Genomic DNA, 12,702 nt, shown 5'->3' on the forward strand with positions numbered 1-12,702 from the left:
AAGTTTGTATCATACAACAAAAGTCAGTCTCATTTAGGTTGGTATCAAAATGATTAAATCATGAAGTTTACTTTTCTGTGTAACATAAGCCACAACTTTGCATTCCAAGCTTTCCGAAACATAGAGTAGATGAAACCATGGCGACTGAAGAAGGGGTTTTTTCCTTGTGTTATTTGTCCTGTACTCTTTTTTTTTTGTTGTTTAAGAATAATGTCCAGTTCCTCGGGTTTGTGTCTATGTTTCCGTTTCTCATTGTGTTCGACGTTTTTTTGGTGTCCTGTACACATATATGCATGTAAATATACATGTAGAGGTAGGTACGCACATATATGTATATATATATGCATATGTTTTATTTATTAATATATTATATATATATACATACATATATACTATTTTACTTGCTTCAGTCATTTGATTGCGGCCATGCTGGAGCATCGCCTTTAGTTGAGCAAATAGACCCCGGGACTTATTCTTTGTAAGCCTAGTACTTATTCTATCGGCCCCTTTTGCCGAACCGCTAAGTTACGGGGGATGTAAAGACACCACCATCGTTTGTCAAGCGATGTTGGGGGGACAAACACAGACACACAAACACACACACATATACATATATACGACGGGCTTCTTTCAGTTTCAGTCTACCAAATCCACTCACAACAAGGCTTTGGTCGGCCCGAGGATATAGTAGAAGACACTTGCCCAAAGTGCCACGCAGTGGGACTGAATCCTGAACCATGTGGTTGGTAAGCTAGCTACTTAGCACTTTGGATTAAAAAATTGAAAAATTTCAAATCTGTTCAAAGTTGTCTTTTACACACATATAAGGTAAAGAATCAATTTTGAACAGAAAAAAGATCTTTATCAATTTTTCATTTAGAGAAAGAAAAGAAAAACTTTTTTCCTTTAACCTCCCCATATCTGCTAATATTATTTATGCATTAAGGCAATGAACTGACAGAATTGTTAGCATGCTGGGTGAAATGCTGAGCAGTATTTCATCTGCCGTTACGTTCTAAGTTCAAATTCCACCGAGGTCGACTTTGCCTTTCATCCTTTCGGAGTCGATTAAATAAGTATCAGTTACACACTGGGGTCGATGTAATCAACTTAATCTCTTTGTCTGTCCTTGTGTGTACCCTCTATGTTTAGCCCCCTGTGAGCAATAAAGAAATAAATATTATTTATGCATTCTAATAGTATAGTTTATTGATTGGTTGGTTGAGTTGTTCAGTATTTATGCGTGTGCATGCATGTGTGTTTGTGTAGAAGGGACTTTCCTATAGATTAATATATAAATTTTCATACATCTCTAACAAAAAAAAAAAATGAAAAACCTAAAAAGAAAAACAAAGCTAGGAATAACAGAATATGTTTGTGACATGGTGATCTTGCTTATCAGATAAAAAGTATTACGTGTTTATATTACTATCAAGAGAAAATATTTGAATGATTGAAATATTTTAAATATTTAGAAAATAAAAATGAATTTTTATTTTTTAAAAAAAGTGATCAAATTGGTATATTAATTACCCTATAAATTTGAAAGTAGACCAACTGGATCAAAATTTATAGTTTTCCAGAGATTTCTCCAAAGTAAATATAAACCATAACTCAAAGGATTTTGGTAAAATTTATTGCTATCATCCTAATACTGATGAGAGTAGTTAATATTACAAAATGGTAGTAGAATCAGTAAGGCAACAGGTAAAATTATTTTTACATTGCAGTATTTGGTTGCATCATTTAGGTTCTGTGTTCAAATCTTGTGTAGGTCAACTGTGAGTCAACTGTGACTTTTATTGATAAAATAGAGCACCAGTAAAATACTGGGCTAGATCTAATCAACTCTGGACAATCCCTAAATGTGAGGCCTTGTACCTATACTCTTTTACTTGTTTTAGACAAACACAGACACACACACATATATATACATACATACTTATATATGACGGGGTTCTTTAAGTTTTCGTCTACCAAATCCACTCACAAGGCTTTGTTTGGCCCGAGGCTATAGTAGAAGACACTTGTCCAAGGTGCCACACAGTGGGAATGAACCCAGAACCATGTGGTTGGTAAGCAAGCTACTTACCACATTTGGGCAGTACAAGCTAAACCTTAAATTGTGTGAGAAATAACCATTATTTACTTCATGCATATTGCAGTTCATGTATTATAATTGTATTGTTTGTTATGGAATCCAGGTTTGAGCATGAATTGGAGTTGATGGAGAAAACAATCTCTCATGCTTTGTTTCAGTTGCTATAACTTTTGTTTAAGGACATATGCTTATATACTGATTATATCAAGAAAGAATGGGCTATTTCCATTTAAATTTCTTTTGGATAACCCTATAATTTTAGCTTACTTTTATACATATGTACATACATATATATAATTAATTTTAAAAAATGGAGAAGAAAGACGAAGAACAAAGACGACAAAAAACAACAACGCGAGGATGTAGTACATGCAAGTATTATTAAAATGTTCAGGGAATAAAAGAAAGAGTGTTTTACATTTTGAGCAAAGCTCTTCTTCAGAAACAGGAGACAGAGGAAAGTCCAAAAGAAAGGGAAGACGGAAGAAGAAAAAAAAAAACATCGCCCACATCCACATGTAGTTACATTTTGGAATGTATATATATCCACATGTAGTTACATTTTGGAATATATATATATAAAACATCTGAAGAAAATCTAAGAATATACTAATTAAAACATGGATATAAATATAAATGATCAAATAGTGTGATTAATGCTTTTATACAAGTAATAACTTATTTAAGGAATTCAGTTCTGTATTATTTCAGTGAAAACAAAAAAAGGTTTTCTAAAGCTACATACAGTTCCACAAGTGCTAAAAATGAAGAAAGCAATGAAATTTACTGTAAATTTATGTTCTCTAAATAGTGAACAGTAACAGAACACTGAAAAGGACTGATGTAATGGGATTCATGTCTAATAGAAGCCAGTATTCCTTCCAAATTGAGAATAATAAAAGGTAAAATCCAAGGAAAATAGTTATTGTCTGCATCAATATCAATTAGTTTGCAAGAGAATTCTTAGAATAGTTAAATAAGTTCAGTTAGCAAAGAGAGGAGGAGTGAAGGAAGATTCCTCAATCATCATTGAAAGTGAACTTAAACTATTCTACAAATCCTCCTGCGAATAATGAAGTTTAGATGAAGCAGTGGACAGACAAGCACAAACATTTAGCTTTGTGAGATCTGTGAATGACAACAATGACGGTGATGATGACAATGATTATGATGATGATAGTAGTGATGACAACGATCACATGAATCAATGCTGAGAGTATTTATTTTCAAGTTTTCTATTATATCATTGCCACCACTTTTGGACACAGAAGTTGCTATCATTTTTATTGTTGTGATACCTGTGGAGAGAGTTTAACTTGGTGAAACATTTTTCTTTTTTTTTTTAGGTGGGTTCATTGTAGCTACCACCACTCCTCAGGTATGAATAACATAAAATTAAACTTACCATCATCACTATAGTCTTCTGTTTGTGACTTGTGTAAATGTGAGAGCCGAGGGTCAATCCAATCGGTAGTTTCTGTATCATGACTGATAAGAAATAATGAAAAATAAGAGTAAAGAATAAGGTTTGATAATAAAATTTGCTTGCAAATATAAACAAACAATTCACTCAGATTATATATAAGATATCTAAAACAGGTTATAAAATAAAGTAAAGATATAAAAAAAAATATCAAAAATATACAAAAATTAAATAAAATGTACCTTAGAAAGTATATCAAAAAATTTATTCAAAAATACATCTTGAGCAAAATGTATGAGACGAGACATATGAAATAGTCTATAAATGGAAGAACTAATAAAAAATGAAATATTTTCATATTTCATAAGATATAAAAATATATATTTAAAAAAATGATATTAAAAGGATAAAGATATTTTGATATAATGTTGTTTGGAAATACTGAGGAAAGCACTTGTAGCAACCTCATTTTCAAGTTATATTGTAGTGTTTTATCATTTTTTGCATGTGTTATATCAGTCAATCAGTGACAAGTAATATGTTGGCCATCTTTGCCATTTGAACAGAAGTCAAATTATTTCCTCTTCTTTTTCTTGTTTTTACTTTACAGAAGCTATGCACTGTCTGTTTCATTATATTTTCTCTCTTTAGTTTGTACTTTGCTTCTTTTTGCTTCGCCTCAACAGAACAAAATCAGCTGTCTTAAGTTATAAAAAACACCAAGCGAATGAGAAATCATTTGCCAATTGTAAAAGTTCACCAGATTAAATAAACACAACTTTTTTTCTGAACTACTGACCATTATTTGCTAGAAGACATCTAACTTTACAAACATGAAAATATATGTGAACAGTTTCTACAACTTTATTATTCAACTGACTTGGTAAAACAAAAATATTTATGTACATTCTCACAACATATTATACACACATGGCTTTTTATTAATATGTAACTTTTTATTAATCTTTTTTATTGTATTACTGCTGTACATTCAACCTCAAAACATATGCTGTTTTAAACACTATTGAATTATTTGTACCAATAAGATGGGAAAAGGTATATTCTCTGTGGATGTGTAGGAAATAGAAGAAAATTATGTATAGTTTTTGTTATAACTTGTAAATACCTTAAACCTCCTTAACACTAGTAAATTTTAGGAAGTAATTTATATAGCTAAAAAAACTATTTGTATTACAGCAAGAATATTATAATGTTTTATTGGGAATATTTCTGCTACTGACATGCAAATTATAGCTGTGTTTCATCATTAAGGCTGGCTACATCATAATACCAAAGAAATTCCTGGTCTGTTTTCACAACCAGGAAATAGTTTGGCTCTGAACTACTTTTAATTGTTTTACAAAACATATATCACAGTATAGTACTGCTCACAGATCTGAGAAAGAGTAGTTGCCAAACACATATAGTCATTCAGCCAGCTAAAAATAACAGCCCAAACTCTCATAAATCACACTCTATCATCTTAGATAAAGGTTATAATGAACAATAGTTCTTGATATACAAAATACACGATTGTCACAATTGGAATACATTTCACCATAGTTTTGTTTAGCCATGACTGAGCTGTGGATACACAAATACAATAAGATTCACTTTGAGAAAACAAAAGAAAGCCTCTACATGAGTCCACAACCTGTTAGACATAGCAGCCAAATTTCCTTCAAATCATAATCTACCATCTTAAATTAGAAGTCATACTGGTAAATGTGTTATTTGGCATTCTTCAGTCATGCAGATTATGGAGAGAAGCTATAGAAAAGCATGAAGAATAACTTTTGAAGTGCAGTTCTTGCCCTGCAGTCTCAGATAATATAAAGCAGCTGATGTTTTCTCAACATGAAGTGACATGGATATTTGCTGTCGGTGAAGCTAATAAGCAGAAATCTAGATACAGCAATTTCACCATCGATGCTGCATCACTTTTGTCTGCTGCTGATATTTTTCTACGTTTTTAACACTGTATGTTTATAAGGGATACCTTCTCAAGATGAATAGCACAGTCCAGAAGGCTTTCAACACGTACATTATTTATACAAACTAATTATATATATATATATATAAAAAGCAACAAGAATGGATTAGTTGTTCAGTACAATTGTTTCATACGAAGAACAGCTTTATTAAAAGCTGCAAATATTGCAGACTCTCTTCGATACTTCATGAGTGTAGCCTCACCCCCTAGGATGTTTGGAAAACTCATATGTGTTTTGGCTGATGAATACGGGACACTTCTTTATGCTGCAATATTTGCAGCTTTTAATAAAGCTGTTCTTCGTATGAAACAATTGTACTGAACAACTAATTCATTCTTGTTGCTTTTTTCTTGTTTATAATCACCCCACATTATTTTATGGTTAATACCATATAGATTTCTGGTGCATCTAAGTTAAGTACCGCATTCATGTGAATTCATTGGAACTCACTTGAATCTTGATTGTTTTTACTGAGAATATATATATATATAGTTTGTAAAAAACATAAATCTGAAAGAAGAAGCACACTCTAAGATGTAGAGCAATATATATTAAAAATGGGGAAGGCCAGTTTATGGGATTTCCTTAGGTTTCCTGTCCATAAAGGATTTAACTTAATGGCATGTTGTCTGATCCCCAAAACCTGTTGGCCCATGACCTCTCAAAAATACTTTTTAAGAGGTCACAGGCCAACAGGTTTTTGGGATCTGATGATGGATGGGAGACCTGTAAGGTAATCCCATAAACCAGCCTTCCCCATTTTTAATATATATATAAGTGAAAAAATTTGGAGTCAACAGGAAGGAGTACGGTTGGACATTTATTTTCAATCACTACAATTGTTTCTATGCAACATAGAACTACACTTGGAGAACTACATCATGTAGAAATAATTGTAGTGATTGAAAATAAATCTCGAACCATACTCTTTCTTGTTGACCCCAAATCTTTTCAGTTATCTATTCACAGAGGACAAATGCCCAAATGCAAACCTGGAAGTAAAAAATAATACTACTACTGGATAGCACAGGGTGAAATCTGAATGTGAACAAGCTCTATACTGTACTCTGTTACGTTCTTAATAGAATATACAATAACTATATATATACATAGTGGAGGCACATGGCCTAGTAGTTAGAGCAGTGGACTCGTGGTCGAGGGATCGTGGGTTCAAATCTCAGACCAGGTGATGTGTATGTTTATGAGCGAAACACCAAAGTTTCACACGGCCCCAGCAGGAGGTAATGGCGAACTTCTGCTGACTCTTTTGCCACAACTTTCTCTCATTCTTTCCTCCTGCATCTTGCAGCTCACTTGCGATGGACTGGCATCCCATTCAGGTGGGGAACCTATATGCCAAGGAAACTGGGAAACCGGCCTTATGAGCCAGGCGTGACTCGAGAATGAACAAACATACATATACATACACACATATATGTATATACATATATATATATCACTGTGACTGACCAGGCTATCAGATGTTGTTATACATCGCTGGTCACAATGCGCTTCACATTGTTTTAGCCTTCAAATGATGCCACCCCGCTGGCTAAGCAAGCTGGCCAATATATATATATGAATTTTTTGCGTAATGAGATAAAAAAACCAAGGCTGTATAGATATTAGAGCATTCTATACAGCCTTGGTTTTTTATCTCATTACGCAAAAAATTCATAGATACACACGCTGACATAGAACCAACATTGAACCCTTTATTCGCAATATTACCGAATCTGGAACTTAACTATGGTCTGTCTATAGCACTTATTCGGCATTACCTGACACATTTGGGTCTCAATGACACCATTATCTCTTATAACCTCAACTATATATATATATATATATATATATATATATATAGAAACACACACACACACACACTTATACATATGAACCCTTAGGATAATAAGGAGCAGAAAACTGCTAGATGGGTTGTGTTTCTACTGGTATCATTATTCAGCTGGACTTGAATGTCAATTGTCTGGAAGAGCCTGCAAAAGTGCTATGGTCACTGTGACCCCAAGGGAATTTACTTTTAAAAAATTGCAACAATGTGAATAAAGATGACACACACACATGCACGTGCACGCATGTGTGTATATATGCAGTAGAGTGAAAGAGAAAAGAGATTGTTGGGACAAGATATGCAATGCATTTGCAAGGTAATGGTTTAGTAAAGAGATGCCAATTGAATGAAATGGAAGGAGCTGGCATGAGAGGAAGACTGATGAAGAGGAAAAAAAAAAGATGTTGAAAGATAACTTCAGAATGCTGAACCTCATGAAAGAGGTGAACAAGTGGCTGGATGGTGTGTTGAAGGAGACCTGTCTACTCTGGCACAGCATCTGGCTACTTGTTCATCTGTCTGACCCATGACTACACAGAAAAGCTGATGTAAAATGATAATGAGGAAATATGACAGAGTATTAAAGTGGTTTTCTGTTTCTTTTTTTGTATTTCCATTCTGGGTCGGTGAAATGTTAGATTTCTTAGATTTTAGAAATATCAAAGAAAAACAAACAAACAAAAATAAACAGACACAAGAAGTAAAAAAAAAAAACTTAGATAGTGTATGTAGTGAGATATAAGGTAAATGATCCATGTAAGTTAGTCTAGATTCGTTTTTAACTAAAGACACACGCAAACGTTAAACATACACAGATATACATAGACAGACATACACAGATATACATGCACAAATACACAAATATGTAAACATGCATATGCTTATATATATATATATATATATATATATATATATATGTACAGAGAGAGAGAGAGAGACATATATACATACACACATGCAGATATACACACATGTACATATATACATATATATATACACATACACATATGCCCATACATACACACAAGCACATGTATATACACACACATATATACAACCTATCTACTTACACACACACACACACACACACAGCTGGCTCCTCATTTGTAAAGGAATGAAACTATATAACCAAAACACAAACTACAAGGAAGAATAGTTCCTATCTCTTCTTCATTTATCTCTTCTTCATTTTCCATCAGTCTGTCAGACAACTTGCTGACTGATAAGATAATATTTATTAACACTGCTCTCTATCATCGGCAGTGAATGTTCCTGGAATAAAGTAGACCATTACAAGAGGAGAGACATAAACAAAACTGAGAGTGGGACGGAGGAGGACAGGAGAAGTTCAAAATATATAAATAAAGAGAAAAAATGTAAATAAAAGAAATCTATTTAGCAATGTACCAAAATACAAATCATTTATGTTCTTGCAGGTGTTTTTTTCCAAAACAGAGAATTCTAAAATGTTCTTTAAGCTACAGAAACAAAATTTTTAAAATGAATGAAAACAAAGAAAAAAGGTAATTTTTAAACCCTATTGTTTACTTAAGGACGAACTCAATGAGAGAAAGTTAAATAAGTTTTGTCAATAAATAGTTAAAATAGAATTTTGTTTGCTTTTCTATTTTTTTTTCTGAAAGTCATTATATATCTGAAAGCAGTGTTCCAGTATGGGCTTGAGTATGATGGCGAAAACAAACTAAAGGGCACACTAGAAATAGACACCAAATGGCTCTAAAACCACTTCAATACTCCATTAGCACATATCATACAGATGATAACTGGGTGTTTTATTTTTTAGGAAGCACTCCGTCGGTTACGACAACGAGGGTTCCGGTTGATCCGAATCAACGGAACAGCCTGCTCATGAAATTAACGTGTAAGTGGCTGAGCACTCCACAGACACGTGTAACCTTAACGTAGTTCTCAGGTATATTCAGCGTGACACAGAGAGTGACAAGGCCGGCCCTTTGAAATACAGGTACAACAGAAACAGGAAGTAAGAGTGAGAGAAAGTTGTGGTGAAAGAGTACAGCAGGGATCACCACCATCCCCTGCCGGAGCCTCGTGGAGCTTTAGGTGTTTTCACTCAATAAACACTCACAACGCCCGGTCTGGGAATCGAAACCGCGAGTCTGCTACCCTAACCACTGGGCCATTGCACCTCGGGTGTTTTATAATGTTAAGTTTGAAATTGATTTACAATTAATTAGAAAATCTTAAGTTTTCCATCTACCTGCTTACAACCTGTGCTAATAGAATACTGAGGTGGTTTTAGAGCCATTTAGTTTCTATTTCTAGCATGCTGGTGTGGTTAATCCGCACCCTTTAATATAATATACATATAATTATAAATTAATATAAAATGTTACCCACAAGGTTTTTAATTTCACGCTAGCCACTTAATGAAGTCATTAAAGTGATTTTATCCTTAATTCTATTCGAAAATTATCGATACGAGGGTGAGTCAAAAAGTAATGCCATTTTGTTTAGGACAGATATAATTACGAGCACAGGAACATGTATCATACATCAAAATGAAGCTGGTCCTCTGCGAATCACATCCCTACTTCTCAACAGTCACCGTTTCTCTCAATAGCAATGTTCCACTTTCGAATGAGTGTATGTATCCCTGCCCCGTAAATTTCTGTTGACTGTTCTTTGAGCCACTTCTTCACTACAGTTTTCATTTCCTCGTCACTGGAATAATGTTTGCCTCTCAAACCCTCTTTCATGGGGCCGAACAGATGATAATCTGAAGGTGCTATATTATTCCACTGAGGAAGTGAAAACAGTAGTGAAGAAGTGGCTCAAAGAACAATCAACAGAATTTTACAGGGCAGGGATACGTGCTCTCATTTGAAGGTGGAACATTGCTATTGAGAGAAATGGTGACTATGTTGAAAAGTAGGGATGTGATCCACAGAGGACCAGCTTCCTTTTGATGATACATGTTCCTGTGTTGGTAATTACACATGTCCTAAACAAAATGGCATTACTTTTTGACTCACCCTTGTACATATATTCTATACATGTGTGTATGCATATATACTGTGTGTATTCCAGTCTTTGGAAGACATATACTGTATGTTTGTAGATTGCTACTGGCAACTAAAAGGGTCAGCATCAAGAAGGGTATGTGCTCATAAAAGACTGCTTTAATAAGCTCAGTTCCGAGCCAGCTAAGAAAAACTGATACAAAAGTTATATCAAAATTTACATATCTTTCTCTCCTCTTCTGACCTTTCCATAGAAGAGCATTAGCTCAAAATGTTAAAGACATCTTCCAATTTTCCTGAGTGTCAGCCTAATACATCATTTGTTTTTTTATTTTGTCTTTGTTTTTTTTTTTGTATCAGACACACACATACACATAGACAGACAATGACAGCCTCTAATTCTATATACAGGATTAACTTGTATCACACTAGTGATGTAATTTGCGAGAACACTGGAACTGCCATCAATCAGTTGTGTGAACGGCACTTCTTTTTTTACAGATGCAGAAAACAGCCGTCAAACAACACAGGATGCTGAGTGTGTCTTGAAGAAAAAGAAGGGGAAGAAGGAGAAGGAGAAGAAGAAGAAGAAGAAGAAGAAGAAGAAAAAGAAGAAGAAGAAAAAGAAGAAGAAGAAGGTGAAGAAGAAGGCAAAGAAGAAGAAGAAGACCTCAAAGAAAAATGGACAGATGATAATGCTGGTGGAAGTGAGTGATGTAGATGATGACGAAAATGATGATGATGATAATGGTGGTCGTGGTAGTGATGGTGATGAGAGATAGCTAATGACAGGTCAGTCAATATATATATATCATACAAGCAAATATTCCCTGAACTTCTCTCTTGCAGACTTTGCCAGCTTCTGTTATCACTGAGGCATTAAAAGGTCAGTTTAAGGGGTGGAAAGGAAAGAGATATGGAAATGGTAACAAATCAGATGAGATTTCATACCAAAAGCAAATGAAGATGGGGTAGGGGGTAGGATAGGGACAAGGAGAAGCAGCAGCAGCAGACTTTGAAGACAGGAGAAGTGTGTAAATGGGACAAAGTCATTAAATACACAACTTAGAGAAAAGAGGCCATGTAAACATTGCCATGGGGTGCTGCTTCCAAGAGCATCACAGATTAGCGTGGTGGATAAGGGGTGGACGGGATCCTCTTTGAGTGAGAATGACTACTGTATTAGCATATTTGATGGAGTTGGGTGGGTGTTGCTGGTTTTTTGTGTGTGTGTGAGAGTAATATGTATGTGTGTGTATGTATATATACATGTCTATATATATATGTCTATATATATACATGTATATATATATGTCTATATATATACATGTCTATATATATATATATATATATATATATATATATATATATATATAGACATATATGTATGTATATATATGTGTGTGTGTGTATATATATATATGTGTGTGTGTGTGTGTATATATATGTTTGTATGTATGTATATATTTGTATGTATGTGTGTGTATATATATATATATATATATATATATATATATATATATATATATATAATATATATTAGACAAAATGAGATAACAAAGCCAAGGTTATGAAGTGTTTTCAAGAAATTTATAAGGAAAAAGATAGTCTTACAGCTGTTTCTGGGATATTATGGATATCCCTTCATCAGATGATGTGAGATGATTAAATAGAGGTCTCTGATGAAGGGATATCCTTAATATCCCAGAAACAGCCGTAAGACTACATCTACATCTTTTTCCTTATAAATTTCCTGAAAACACTTCACAACCATGGCTTTATTATCTCAATTTGTCTAATATATATATATGCATGCTAATACAAGACCCACATTAGACTCCTCACTCGTAACACTATTGAACCAATGTGTTTGTATGAAAGTGTTATATGAATATTATGTTTGCATGAGTAAGTATATGCACTTTTAGTCAACAGCATTTTGACTAAATGGATTTTTGCACATACTCTGCTGTACAGATGAATATATGCAAAAACACATTTGATTTGGAGTGGCTGTGTGGTAAGTAGATTGTTTACCAACCACATGGTCCAAGGTTTAGTCCGACTGTGTGGCACTTTGGGCAAGTGTCTTCTACTATAGCTTCAGGCCGACCAAAGCCTTGTGAGTGGATTTGGGAGATAGAAACTGAAAGAAGCCAGTCGTATATATACATATATATGTATGAATGTGTGTGTATATGTTTGTATGTCTGTGTTTGTTCCCCCAACAAGGCTTGACAATTGATGGTGGTGTGTTTACATCCCTGTAACTTAGCAGTTCATCAAAAGAGACATAAAATAAGAACTAAGCTTACAAATATTAAGTCCTGCAA

The 12,702-nt window shown here is 34.0% G+C and overlaps 1 protein-coding gene across 10 annotated transcripts in view; it reads right to left on the reverse strand.

Annotated features, from left to right (window-relative positions):
* The window catches only part of LOC115211129 (membrane-associated guanylate kinase, WW and PDZ domain-containing protein 1), a 777,470-nt gene that overhangs the window by 348,645 nt on the left and 416,123 nt on the right, over positions 1 to 12,702 (reverse strand). For all 10 annotated transcript variants that reach the window (XM_036501925.1, XM_036501922.1, XM_036501921.1 and 7 more), the window contains one exon: positions 3,507 to 3,589. In XM_036501925.1, the coding sequence (XP_036357818.1) occupies positions 3,507 to 3,589 (83 nt within the window). The remainder of the gene's footprint in view (positions 1 to 3,506; positions 3,590 to 12,702) is intronic.

Source organism: Octopus sinensis, linkage group LG4, assembly GCF_006345805.1.
Source record: "Octopus sinensis linkage group LG4, ASM634580v1, whole genome shotgun sequence".
Lineage (NCBI taxonomy): Eukaryota > Metazoa > Mollusca > Cephalopoda > Octopoda > Octopodidae > Octopus > Octopus sinensis.